Source organism: Stigmatopora argus, chromosome 10 (assembly GCF_051989625.1).
Source record: "Stigmatopora argus isolate UIUO_Sarg chromosome 10, RoL_Sarg_1.0, whole genome shotgun sequence".
Classification (NCBI taxonomy): Eukaryota; Metazoa; Chordata; class Actinopteri; order Syngnathiformes; family Syngnathidae; genus Stigmatopora; species Stigmatopora argus.
The window spans coordinates 1780942-1795646 of NC_135396.1; the positions used below are offsets into that span (position 1 = coordinate 1780942).

Below are 14705 nucleotides of genomic sequence, written 5' to 3' on the forward strand. Positions count from 1 at the left end.
CGTTTTTTAGGGAAAAAAAGCCTTACTATACTATGTCGTTTTTGCGAAAAAAAGCCTTACTATACTATGTCGTTTTTTACGAAAAAAGCCTTACTATACTATGTCGTTTTTTACGAAAAAAAGCCTTACTATACTATGTCGTTTTTTACAAAAAAAGCCTTACTATACTATGTCGTTTTTTACAAAAAAAGCCTTACTATACTATGTCGTTTTTAACTAAAAAAGCCTTATCATACTATGTCATTTTTTTACGGAAAAAAGCCTTACTATACTATGTCGCTTTTTACGAAAAAAGCCTTACTATACTATGTCGTTTTTGACGAAAAAAAGCCTTACTATACTATGTCGTTTTTACGAAAAAAAGCCTTACTATACTATGTCGTTTTTTACAAAAAAAGCCTTACTATACTATGTAGTTTTTTACTAAAAAAGCCTTATCATACTGTCATTTTTTAACGGAAAAAGCCTTACTATACTATGTTGTTTTTTACGAAAAAAGCCTTACTATACTATGTCGTTTTAGGGGAAAAAGCCTTACTATACTATGTTGATTTTAGGGAAAAAGCCTTACTATACTATGTCGTTTTTTTACGGAAAAAAGCCTTACTATACTATGTCGTTTTTTTACGAAAAAAGCTTTACTATACTATGTCGTTTTTTTACGAAAAAAAGCCTTACTATACTATGTCGTTTTTTTACGGGAAAAAGCCTTACTATACTATGTCATTTTTTTACGGAAAAAAGCCTTACTATACTGTGTCGTTTTTTACGAAAAATAAGCTTAACGATACGTCGTTTTTTACGAAAAAAAGCCTTACTATACTATGTCGTTTTTACGAAAAAAAGCCTTACTATACTATGTCGTTTTTTACAAAAAAAAGCCTTACTATACTATGTCGTGTTTTACTAAAAAAGCCTTATCATACTATGTCATTTTTTAACGGAAAAAAGCCTTACTATACTATGTCGTTTTTTACGAAAAAAGCCTTACTATACTATGTCGTTTTTACGAAAAAAAGCCTTACTATACTATGTCGTTTTTTTACGGGAAAAAGCCTTACTATACTATGTCGTTTTTTTACGGAAAAAAGCCTTACTATACAGTGTCGTTTTTTACGAAAAATAAGCTTAACTATACTACGTCGTTTTTTACGAAAAAAAGCCTTACTATACTATGTCGTTTTTACGAAAAAAAGCCTTACTATACTATGTCGTTTTTTAACGAGAAAAAAAAAAAAGCATTACTATACCATGTTGTTTTTTACGGAAAAAAGCCTTACTATACTATGTCGTTTTTTATGAGAGAAAAAAAAAGCCTTACTATACAATGTCGTTTTTTAGGGAAAAAAAGCCTTACTATACTATGTCGTTTTTTTACGAAAAAAAGCCTTCATACTATGTCGTTTTTACGGGAAAAAAGCCTTACTATACTATGTCGTTTTTTACGAGAGAAAAAAAAAGCCTTACTATACAATGTCGTTTTTTAGGGAAAAAAAGTTTTACTATACTATGTCTTTTTTACTAAAAAAAGCCTTACAATACTATGTCGTTTTTTACGAAAAAAAAGCCTTACCATACTATGTCATTTTTTTATGAAAATAGCCTTACTATACTATGTCGTTTTTTTACGAAAAAAAAGCCTTACTATACTATGTCATTTTTTAAAGAAAAAAAGCCTTTCTATACTATGTCGTTTTTTAAGAAAAAAAGCCTTACTATACATGGTTGTTTTTTCAATGAAATAAAGCCTTACTATACTATGTCGTTTTTTCGAAAAAAGCCTTACTATACTATGTCGTTTTTAAGAAAAAGGCCTTACTATACATGGTCATTTTTTAAATAAAAATCCTCACTATACATGGTCTTTAAAAAAAGGCCTTACTATACATCATTGTTTAAGAAAAAAGCCTTACTATACATGGTCATTTTTTAAATAACCCAAAAAATTGGACGACAAATAACATGCAACTATGATTTTTTTTGTAAAACCAAATTAAATCATTACAAATATCAAATTTTGATAAAACATGCAGCCAATGAGTTAACAAAAACTCAACTATTGCCGGCCTTTTGTCTCCTGGGAAATTATTTCCGTTTTGTGCTCGTGTCAAGAAAAACGGGAACAAAAACAAAAGCGCTTAAAATAGCGACGGAAAAAGTTGACATTTTCCATAAGAAACACACGAGTCATCATTCTATATTTTCTCCCGTCTTTTACGAGACGATTTCACGTTAGCGAGGGCCATCGTAGTTCCGCCGCTAATACGCAGCACGCGCGATGCATTTACGTCATTTGCAGGAGAGAAAAAAAAATAAATCCATAAGAAAAACACAGCTGACGATTTCATGTCAAGAAAGCAAAGCCTTATTAACGTCTCTTTTTTTTAATGAGCGGCACAGCTCTAATCCGGACCCCCCTTCCCTCCTCTCCCCTCCCCATCTTCTGCCGGCAAAGACGCAGTTGGATGTTGTAATGCTCCCTCCCCCGTTGTCAAGGCGACCGCTGATGTCATCAAAGCGTACTTTGACCCGATGTGTGTGTATTTTATAACGAGGGAGGAGAAATACACAGTTGAGCTTTGCTGCTCATCTGCTTTGCACTCAAATTTAATTCAATTCTTCTAGAAATCGGAACTTTCTTTCCCAGTTTAAATAAAATAAATGTCCGCTGTGTCCTTCACACTCCTCGGAATGATTCGGTTATTGCGCGTTTGTTTTCCGTGACGATATCGGACCGGCCTCCGCTCGCACGTCAATCCGTGGATTAGGTGTTCTTGTCACCTTCTCCGATCAAACACTTTGCCAACTAAAGCCTTGCTTTTCAGTTCTTGTGCCAATTGCTCCCCTTATTAAAGATTGCAATTCCCCTTATTAAGCGTTAATAAACCGTACGAACAAAAGGCAGGCACATATTTACTAACGCAAGGCACACTTAAAAGTCTAAATATGCACTAAATTCAAGATTCTGTAGATGTTGCTGACAGCTTGACTAAGTTTGGGTACATTGCTTGCTGACGCGCTACATCGATATAGTGCACAGGTGTCAAAGTGGCGGCCCGGGGGCCAAATCTGGCCCGCCGCATCATTTTTTGTGGCCCGGGAAAGTAAATCATGAGTGCCGACTTTCTGTTTTAGGATCAAATTCAAATGAAGAGTATAGATGTATTTTAAATTTACTGACTTTCCCCCTTTTAAATCGATAATTGCTATTTTTTTAATCATTTTTTTCTGTGTTTTTAGTTCAAAAATCATTTTGTGAAATCTAAAAATAAATTTTAAAAAAGCTAAAATAAACATTGTTTTAGATCTATAAAAAAACTGAATATTCAGGGGTTTTAATCCAGTTCTTTTCATCCATTTATATAAAAAAAATCTAAATATTATATCTAAAATGGTCCGGCTCACATGAAATCAAGTTGACGTTAAAGCGGCCCGCGAACCAACCCGAGTCTGACACCCTTGGTTTAAAGGAACATTTTTATCCCCAAAAATACTTCTAACATTTGTCAATGGTTAAGTCTCCGTTCGATCGTCACCCAATTAAAGTGATTGTTTTGATTCCATTTACAACAGATGTCCCGCCCTCCACAAATCGTCCAATCACGAGATCAATTCTGGGTCGGCGTCCGGGTTGCCAGAGCGCCGTTTTCAATTTTGATGTAGACTGTTAAAACTTTTTACAAACAGTCTGATTTAAGAATAGCGTCTTCTGCAAAAAAATCTGTTATGAATTTTGCAGGAACCAAAAAAAAAAAAAAAAAAAAAAAGACCAACTAAAACGCCACTTTGAAAAATGACATTCTGGGCACCTTGACGTAAACTTGGTAAAATGGCTCCTAAAGTTATTTAAAAAATAATCCAAACAAATCGGGCTTTAGTGCATCTTTAAATAGTAGCAAGTATGTGCTGAAACCCATTGAACACATTTTAGAGTAATGGAAATTTTTAAAAATGATATACTTTTATACCACAAAAATCTGGCAATTGAATAGGGCGTATAGAATTTTTGTCGTTGCTGTATCGAAATGGAATAAAGATAAACTTGCTGTGTGTCTTTCTCAACCGTGTGGCAGTCTTGCCTGCGTAAGCTAAGAAATAAAAAAATTAAAAAAGACATATTTAGCATAATGACATCATTCCGTCTGAGTCATATGGCACTCCTCATGTTGCCTGCGTATGTTGAAACAATTAAGGCGCATAATTAATACTTTTCAAAATACGTAATTGCAACAATTTCTTTAACATTTAAAAAAAATATGATTTAAAAAAGGTCCTCTAACATTGCGTGTTTAGCTCCAAGTTATGCGATACATTTTAGAAATATCATAACAGTCATATTGCTGTCTATAGCAACAAAATACATTGGGATCATTTTTTTATTTTTTAATGTTAGGGATCGTATGGACGTTAACGGTGGTTTTCTATTATAATTAGGGATCAAAATCAATGATTAAAATCTTGGCATGGTTACGGCTGGTAAACTTACACGCTATAAAAAATGTATGCCATTTTAATGTGAAAAATATTTTTTCTTGGCAGCAGCTAAATGCTACAATAAGACAGTAAATCAGCAAATTAGCTGTTCAATAACCCTTTATTTAATCTCAACAGCAAGTTAGCTTATGTGTGGTCGACGACAATGAGGGGGGAAAAATAGAAATAATCTATTTCACGTTGCGTTTCATCAGCAGGGGCTCAAAGTGGGCGGGAGGCGTGGCTTAAAAAAAATCTATGTACTTTATCCACTTAGTATGTATCCGTAGGATTTCCGTTTTTCAACTATACACAAAAAATATTGCTAGAATACTTTTGACACACGTGGCCACCAAAATAAAAAATGATTTTTTGTAAGTGGCTCATACTATACTAACAAAATCTTTGAGGGACTTTGGTTTTGGTACCTTTTGTAAAAAGGGTTTCTACTCAAAGGGGGCGGGATTCATTGACAAAATCAATACTAAACATGAGAATTCAATTCATCACCGTCATTAAAATGTGGAAAGTAAAAGGCACACAGAATACAAATACCACCAACGCACTATTTGATGCTAATTTGTACAATTTATCTAACAAATGTCCACGTTTTAAATGGATGAATGCGATATTGGAGTCTTTTTTGGGGTCTTTTATGGCTGCGATGCGTCAAAGACAAAAAGCATCGGTTATTATTGCTGGAGTTGCCAGTTTTTAGCGTAACATTATGAAAATGTGAGGTGAGAAAATTGTGCTATGTGGTCAAAATATGAGAAAAAAAAGGGGCGGGTCTAAAAAGGTTCAGTTTTGATGAGTTATTAGATGTAAGGGTTTTTAAAAGACAGTACTACTACCAATGAATTTTAGGGCTAATCTGAAAAAGATTGTACACGTTTTTTTTTTGCAAAGTTGTAATTTACTGAGGGAATGCTCAAATATTTGCCAAATGTATCTATATTTTTTAAAGAAAAATTATTGCTGCATTGTTCCAATAATGATGAGAATAAATGAAAAATGTCCACCAAATATTTTAAGTGCATGTCAAAATTCAAAATCAGAATTGTACTTTAATTTGAGGGATTAAATGTCAAAAATCGAAGGTCCAAAAGATGGATTTTTCCAAGAATTGATCAAGTGAATGATTATAAAATTTCAGACGGTAGTGGAAATGTCTATAAAGTTCTCATTATTATATATATAAATATATACTTCTTTTTTTAGAAATAGGTTTTGGGAATAATTCCAAGCCTAAAATTTGATAAGAGTACTTTTAGAATTTTCCACCTCAATTTCAAAATAGTGATTTTATATCAATAATGCATTTTATTTGTTGAACAGTACTTGAAATTTATTAATTTTAAATTATGTCCTTGTCAAACACGTGATTATTTTTACTTCTCAGATAACATCTACCAACACATTCTTCCACATTTCCATGTTTTGCTTTTCAGCTTGGCCCCAAAAGTACTTGGTAAATAGGGGAAGTCGATTGCCGTTAACGGCAAATAATAAAACAATTAAATTAACGGTGGATTTAAGCTCAAAGTCCGTGATGGTTGCTACAAACGATGTGCAAGCTAACTCACGTGGACACTTCTCCAAACTCACTTGAAATGTTGTCATCATCATACCCGCAAGATATTTCAAATGCATTCATCAGTCTGAGCGCGGCTAAAACTAAAAGTACTTTTGTCCTTTATTTTTTTTTCTTTTTGAAAAGTGTCTCTCGTCCCGCCCGCCACCGCCACCGCCACCGACACCAAAGTGGTCCCGCTCGTTCGCTCGGGTTCATCCGTTACATTCGTTGGCCAAGAAGCGGTCCGGCCCTTTTCAGTCACGTGACATTCTCTCCGACTTGTGCAAAACAAACAAAATAAATGACTCACTCGCATTGGCGCTCACTCGCTGATGTCGTCGGCCGAAGCGATGGGATTGGACCCTGCATCATTCATCATTCATCATCATCATCATCACCTCGGAGGGGGGATAATATTGCTTCAGTATTGCCACAAAAATAGGTAGAATTAGCAAGTTGTTGTCGCGGAAACATTGGCCACGAGCGCCCTCATTTATCCCAATGGGCAAAATCAAGCACCCCCGGAGTTGGGAGCCTTTTTCAGTAGTGTAAGCTCAGTAGTTACAAAAGAAAACACTGAAGAGATCCGTGGGTTATGCGTGTGTAGCCGGCCGGTCAAAATACTGAGTGTCTTCATTAATAGTGTTGCAAATAATTAATACGACTGTTGTGCTCCGGCACCCCTTCCCCTGACCCCGTGCGACCTATTCGTGCGCGGTCATACTTGAAATTCTGCATGGTGATAAATGAGGGTGGCTCGTCGTCTTCTCTTTTCACTCCAAAGTTTCGTATTGTTGTCGACTAGAGCGTCAAGAACAACATTAACAAATGGGAAAGCCTGAAAACGTTGATTTGACATCCTTGATTTTCAGCCTTTGTTGACTCGTGAAGACAATTAAGCTCGTTATGAGGGTGGCTAATGAATGCTCAAAAAGGTCCTGAGCAATTAGTCAATAACTGTGATATCAAGTTTTTGAATAACAATGACAAGAACTGTTGAAGACTCACCTGAAAAATACTGTTGTTTTGTGAAACACCACAAACGCCTGAAAATTGAACCCAAGGATGAACAACACTTAAGCGAGATTGTTTTCTAGGACTAAAGAAATCTGTTGTTGATTCATAAAAACCTTTCAAGTCTGAAAAGATCGAGCAATGTATCAGAAATAAGAAATAGTGGATTTACTTAAGTGTCGTTCATCTGGAAATGGCACCCAAGGATGAACCACACTTAAGCATGTCAGCAAACTTTAATCCTAAAACCTTAGCTTATTCCTTTACAGTTGAGATTTCCAGATTTTACATGTCTAGATTCCCAAGAGTTCTAACATAGGGTCCCACGTAAATGTGGTTTTTCCTTGGGTGCAGTTTCTAGATGTTTCGCGGTACCACGTGGACTGAAAAAAAAAAGTACTGTGACATGAAGTTATAGCTCCAAATCAGGGATATCAAATCATGTCCTAGAACATAAACCCATCGCTCGGAATCAATGATTCAACAGTTTGCCATCCTCGTCAGCCATGTTGTGCTTTTGGTTGCCAGTCAGTCCAGAACGAGTTCACTTTCCAACCATTCCGGCGTGAAACGCCTCCGCCGTGCTCGAGATCATCCCGCCGTGATCATCGGCTTCTCGCCCCGCGGCGCAAGAATTCCCACGGCGATCTCTTCTCCGCGCCCGCGTGGCGCCGACGAGAAGGAGTACAGGGAGGCTAAGGAGGTCAGCTAAGGGAAGGATTTTGGTACGAACGGTTCTCCAAAGGTTCACCCCAACGAGGAAATAACAGTTTTCCCTCGTCGTACGAGAACCACCGTTTTTCAGTTTTTTTTCTACCCTCGCCGTTTGCTACACTCGCATCTCCAAATCTGCTCTTAACGCTGCTTTCCGTGCTTAATACTGCTTTCAGCGTCAGTTAACCAGCACGAAGCCGTGCTGGGAGTCCACCGTTTCCATCATCTCGCTATCCAGGAGCGGGTTCTGCAGTTCGGCGAGAACCAGACCACGGTGCTCGCCCGGTTCTGCGGAGGCCACCGCGCCGGGCGCTTCGGCCTCGCCAACGTGGGCGGGACCGGGGAGCAGACTTATGTCTATGGGGAACTCGTACTGGGGCGCCGGGAAGGCTTCGGAGGCTTGCTGTTCGACGGGGTAGCAGAAGCCTAGACTAGCAGCAGAAGTTTCGTGAGGCAACTGGTGGTGGTGATGGTGGTGGAGGTGGGGGTGATGGAGGCTCGGTAAGGGGTGCTGCTGAAGGAGTGGGACGTTGGAAGGGTGCTGGGGATAGTGGTGGTGACTCAGGCAGGGGTCGTAAAGCGTGCCCTCCCCCGGTTCCATCAGTGGGCTCAGGCTGTGAGGGTGACCGTACAAGGGCGAGGCGTCTTGCCGCGATGGAGGCTGGGATCCGCCGACCGACATCGGGGGCGAGTTCTGGGAGCCCGCCGGGTCCAGGGGGGCGCCGACATTCGGGTAGGAGCCTTCGGCGATCTGCATTTGATTGAAGTAGACCGGCAAGCCCAGACCCTGCGACTGCTGCAGGTACATCCTCTTCTGATTCAGTCTGCGAGGACCACACAGCCCAGTTAGACGCGTGACTGGTTCGACATGGCTGGCTGTCGCTGCGCTAAAATTAGAGCTTGATCAAACAAACTCGGCTTCCAGGAAAGATTATCACGATGAAGCCGTTACATAAAAGATATTGGCCGAGCTCAAAGTGAAAACAGGAGGGCGATTAGAAGCCTGTAAGATATCCCAGCCGAACAGAAAAGCAAAATTCGGGATAGGAATGACAGATTTATACCGAAAATTACCTGAAATGTCTTTGTCTTTATGGATGCTTGCGTTCATCAGTGCTTTCTAATTGGCTACGTGTTGTTCTACCGAGCAATTTAGAGCGTCATAACCGCGGAGATTTTTCTTTGGCGATATTGAATGACTTCAATCATCAAGATTGCCTCTCATCAAGAGGTAGATTTGGCCCAAAAACGGTCCAAATTGTCTTGATACCTCGTGCCATAACGAGTGGCTGCCAAATAATTTAGTAGTTTAATTTCTTTAACACCTTATGAATTCATGGTATGGTTTTGGGATTGCAAATGTTGCTAAAATTCAGTTAAAAACAGATTCTTGCCGCTTAATCAACTTTGTCACTTGTCATCACCATTCAACAACAAAAATAAAACTACGTATTACTGTATGTTAGTGCGCCTTAGTTGTACTGATTACTCTAATTTGAAATGCATTTTATAAGATGGTTCATATCTTTAAAAAAATTAAATTTACAGCACCGTAGAATATTTTTTTTCCCACATGGATATATGCTAATGTAATTTGAAAACACTTATCCAGACATTTTAACTTCTGTTCCAAAGGTTGTAGGCAATAAATAAACATTTGGTCTGTAAACCGTCCAAGGTTCATAAATAAATATCTTGTTTGTTAACTATCTGCCTAACTGGATAGACCAGTACCACATCTAGTAAGGGAAGAAAAAAAACTCACCGGTGTTCTTGTAGCTGCTGCTCTAAACTTCGGGGAGATTCCTTACAAAACATCTGGCAGCTTGTAGGACTGTTGGCCAGAACGTTGGTCTTTTGGGCACAAAAAGTGGCTATCAGATAAGCCCCTCATTAAACCAATTGCGCAAAATGTACAATCAATTAACTGAAGGTAGTGAAAATATAGTAGCGACTCAATTTACAGGTGTTTTTCGAGAAGCTCAGAGTTTACATTACATGTGTCAAAGTGGCGGCCCAGGGGCCAAATCTGGCCCGCTGCATCATTTTATGTGGCCCGGGAAAGTAAATGATGAGTGCCGACTTTCTGTTTTAGGATCAAATTCAAATAAAGAGTATAGATATATATATTAAATTTCCTGATTTTCCCCCTTTTAAATCAATCATTGTAATTTTTTAATCATTTTTTTCTGTTTTTAGTTCAAAAATCATTTTGTAAAATATAAAAATATATATTAAAAAAAGCTCAAATAAACATTGTTTTAGATCTATAAAAAACTGAATATTCAGGGCTTTCAATCCAGCTCTTTTAATCAATTTATTAAAAAAATAAATCGAAATATTATATCTAAAATGGTCCGGCCCACATGAAATCGAGTTGACGTTAACGCGGCCCGCGAACCAACCCGAGTCTGACACCCTTGGTTTACATCAAGCCTTGTACAACTGTCACCCCACAATGTTCCTTTCCTTGTTTACATTATTTTCTGAACTGGATTCCTATGTCCAAATGCAATGTGACTTTGTACTTATGTCACATTTCTAGAAAGGGCTGAGAAATCTCCAACATTGAATGAAGTCCAACTAATTGTACCAATGGATGAAGAGAAGGTCCGTGTTCATTTAGCATTTTAAGCTACAGGTTAGCATACCTGCAGACGATGGGTGAGAAACTGCGTCTCCAGACTCTGCCTACGGGACAGCAGGGGCGGCTGCGAGCCCCCTTGGTATAAAGTCGGACCCTCCTGTTGCTTGGTTGCCTCGGTCTTCCAACACAAACAACAAGAAGTTCAAGCACAAGTTGTCAATGACTATACACACAAAACAAATCATCTTGCTTCATCAAGCCGCGTCAGGGACTGAGTGCTTCTAGGCGTCTTCTAAGTGGTCTATCCATACCATGCCCTGCCAAAATGTCTTTGTGTTGACTGATCAGCCAGATGCCTTCCATGAAACGGCATGTCCCACAGGGATTACACATTAGTTAAATAGAATGAGCGCATATTAAAAGGATGATGCCACCCCGCCTCCCCAACTCTATGAGCTATGGTATTACATTATGAAAGATGGGGAACATTGGTGGGAAAAAGGCTGGTCTTGTCAGCTTTGGTTATTCATTGTCTGTTTTTGTTTTTATTTACTGGAAAACTATGGAGGTTGTTCCCGTACAATGCGACCTCGTGATTCAGTTTTTTTCCAATGGCCGTCTCTGCTTTGGGTAAGACGGACTACTTTTGACAATGGTGGCATTCAGTTTTGGCCACGGCTCCAGGCCCTGAGGGGGGGCCAGACACTGTAAACAAGACTCAGTTGGCCAGCTCTCGAGGGGTTACACAACAGTCGGGTTGCCTGTTTTTGTTTTTTTAAAATACCGTATTTTCACGACTATAAGGTGCACTTAAGTCTTAAATTTTCTCCAAAATAGACAGGGCACCTTATAATCCAGTGTGCTTTATATATGGAAAAAAAATTAAAATATGTCATTCATTGAGGGTGCGCCTTATAATGCAGTGCGCCTTATAGTCGTGAAAATATGGTACGTGTCTAAACAGACTGGAGTGGAGAAGCTAACGTCTTCCGTGAATGCTTGATGCGCGATCCAGTGTTACTGACCTCCAGTAGGTTGTGCAAGTGGTGCTGGGGTCCTGGGTGGCCCATGGTGGTCCCGTCCGCGGAGCCCATTTGCTCGACCAGCATTTGGACTTTGTTCAGTTCCAGGATGCCTTTGGTCCTCGCCAGGTTCTGGAGATGCTGTCGAAAGGCGACTAAACCTGTGGGAATAATTCTCAGTCAGATTTCACAATGGCCTCTGCTGACGTATGTCACCGAGTCGTTCGTCGTGGGCGAGATGGCGAATGCGCGCAAGAGAGTGTGCGTGTCTGATAAGAGCCATCCAGTGGTGATGAGCTGTGGCTGCTAACGATAGGACCTGACTCACTGTGGTGGTGGGAGTTATTTCTAACCCGAGTCAGCGGTCTGACGCAAAAGAATCCGTTGCGTCAACTTTCTCTCTCTCTACAAAGAGGACGAAAAAAACTAGCTGTCAGTCAATAGCTGAAGAAACTAATGTTCTCAAGCTGTAATTGTATTTTTGACTTGTCATGTGAGAGAACAAAGATCAGGAAGGCTATAGAAAACACGGAAAGGGAGTGATGATGTACAAAAATCCTCTACTAATTATCTGTGCAAAGGTTTTGATTGCCGTTTTTTTAAATGGCAGGATGGGGCATAGGCCAATGTAATTAAAGGTCGCCATGTGCAGTACGTGGAAATATGAGGTAGTACCATTTAGTGTTGATCCATAATTAGGACTTGAATGGAGGTCTGCTCTTGAGCAAATGCCATTGCAGCCCTTGTAACCACTGACGGCGTAGAACTAAAAACTAAATGTCTCCAATTTAAAATGAACAAAATCCATGCCTGACATTAAATACAATAGAGGTCCAATTCAATTAACCTTCAGTTCAATTTCTATTATTTGTAGCCATCCCTTCTCAGTCAAAATGGCTTGGAAGTTAACCTCTGTCAATGGCAGTGAATAACTTAACCGAGTACGACATCATGGGTTCATTGCGTGCTGCCGGAAACATAAGAGCGAAAGAAAAAAACGAGACGGGCCGTGTGCGCCGACCGGCTGCAGGGGAAACTGCGGCTTCGGGAGCGGTAGAAAAAGGGAAGATGGCGACATATGTGGGTTGAAACCTAATATCGGCGGGTGATTCATGATGTGAATCAGACATCAGAGGGCCTGAGTGGAGGAGGTGGCTGGGAGGGGTGCTGAGAAAGAGAGGGGTGGAGGGGTGTGAGTGAGAGGGTGAGAATGAGCCAATCGGGAAGATACTATATGTGCCATATGTAGATGGTTATGTACAGTTCATCGGAAGGTGTGAAGGAAGGAGCAGCTTTAGCGGGGGTTTGTTAGCGGACGCACGCGCTTGGATGTCAAAACTCTTCTCAAACCCTGCGACGGCACCCAAAGAGACACGATTTGACAGTTTACTGACACTTCTTCTCGCCGTCGAACCCGCGTCCTTCTGTTATGGGTGACATTTTCGGTCCCGCCACGTATGTCCGGACTGTGACGAGGGTGTGGAATCGTACCGAGGCTGAGGAGGAGCGGGCGACTGACCTTGGGTGAGGGACGTGTCGGAGGCGCGGCGTCCTTCTCGGAAGCTGATGGGCGAACGGTTGTGGGCGTCCCTGTGCTGCGAGGTCAGGGCGGCCATGGCCGGGTTGGCGGGCCGCGCGCTCAGGAACGACGTGGGCGGGACGCGGGACGCCGTGCTGTTGGCTAGGACCACTTCGCTGAGCGAGGGGGAGTCCTCCAGCAGACTGAGGTCGCTGTGCACGGAGCCCATGTCGTAGCCCATGTCCGAGTCCATGCTTCCCGTAGAGGGGTTGTGACAGAGAGCGAATAGTTTACCTAAGAAGGAAAAGAAGAAAAAGGTCTCGCTAAAATGGAAGGGGAAAAAAAATCTACGTTGATGTAAGATGAGCTGACGTACCCTGGTTGGACGTTCCCGGTTGGTTAGTGACCTCGGAGAGGGTGTGTCGCCTCTGGCCGAAACGAGCCGTCTGATAAGCTAATAGCATGTGGGGTGTGTCCTCTTCTGTGTCTGGCTCCTCGGTCTCGATGCCCTCATCAATCGACATTTCCATCATGTTGCTAGGAGACGAGGTGGAGGACTTGCGAAGTACAGTTAAGGGAGGCAGGGGGTCCAGCAGACAGCCATTTACCTAAACGGGGTTTACAAGAAACTCTTGTTCATTTTAGCCATTTCAATTTCATTTTTGGGACCCAAAAATAAAAAGCTGAATCACTTATTTTACTTGGAAAATAATGTCAGATTGTGAAAAAGAAAGCTGACACTTTTACTGTATGAACCCCAGCAGAAAGAATCTTAATGAATGAAGTGAAATAACCGAGATTTGAAGTTTACTTATAGTGATGAAAAACTAAATAAAGGCTAGTAATATTTTAGCCAATCAAACGCAAGTATCCCACATAATCTGCTCTTTTGTCTTTAATTATGAAATGCATTTTTGCTTGATTCTATTAATGTGTGTATGGGTATAACAGACATCACATTATGAGCTGTGCTCGTGTAGGGGCATAAATTTAGAATTTAAATAAAGAGGTCATACATTTTCGGTTTACGCTCTTATAGACACTTTGAGCTACTGACTTTCCCAAGAAAAACATACCAGGTGTTGTCATCTAAATTACAGAGTGCTACATTATAGAATGCACAGACTGGTTGCCGTCAACTTGACAAAACCTGAAACGTTTCATTACGTAATAACAAAAATAAACCTAATCTGTTGCTGTTCCACTTACCGAGACAATTTTTTGCGACCTTGAATAAATGTGTAAATAATAAAAGCCGATAATCCTTCGAAAATTTTATGATGGGCCCTAATTTAAGATCAAAACAGGACGACACTAACTCTTTCAATGACAAAGCCCTTTTCTAAATGGCAACCTTGGGAGGGGGGGGAGGCATTTACGACAGATGAATTTCATAAACATAACCACAGAAACCCATCATCATCAAAGTCCCAACTTCTCCATCTGTTTTCACTACCGCGCCGGGAACGGAATGCTGTTACCCAACAGCCCCCCGTCTCACAAACACACACACACTCACACAGAATACACAAAGGGGAAACAATCATTGAGACGGAGATGAGAAGAACAAAGGATAAGGCTAAATCCTGGGGGTAAAAAAAAAACTTGCAAAGTTAATGAGCGCAAAAAAAAAGTATTCAGATTGGTGGTCGTGTCCAGCGGCTTCCTGTCAATGTGCGTTTGCTCAGCAACACATTTGCTCACATCATTACAGGAGCGCTTACATAACCGTACTCCATTCACGCAGATAACACTGACGACACACACTGCTGCCGTGTCCCTGTCCTGCTCTGCTAACCA

General features: G+C 40.4%; 1 protein-coding gene across 4 annotated transcripts in view; it reads right to left on the minus strand.

Annotated features, from left to right (window-relative positions):
• Positions 1-4575: 4575 nt before the first annotated feature.
• The window catches only part of sik2b (salt-inducible kinase 2b), a 37177-nt gene continuing 27047 nt past the window's right edge, over positions 4576-14705 (minus strand). For 2 of the 4 annotated variants that reach the window (XM_077610994.1, XM_077610995.1), the window contains exons 10-15: positions 13282-13513; positions 12906-13199; positions 11390-11547; positions 10429-10542; positions 9543-9631; positions 4576-8664 (exon numbers count right to left, since the gene is read on the minus strand). In XM_077610994.1, coding sequence (XP_077467120.1) covers positions 7956-8664; positions 9543-9631; positions 10429-10542; positions 11390-11547; positions 12906-13199; positions 13282-13513 — 1596 coding nt within the window. In that variant the 3' untranslated portion in view covers positions 4576-7955. The remainder of the gene's footprint in view (positions 8665-9542; positions 9632-10428; positions 10543-11389; positions 11548-12905; positions 13200-13281; positions 13514-14705) is intronic. The other 2 variants (XM_077610997.1, XM_077610996.1) reach the window with 1 other exon arrangement.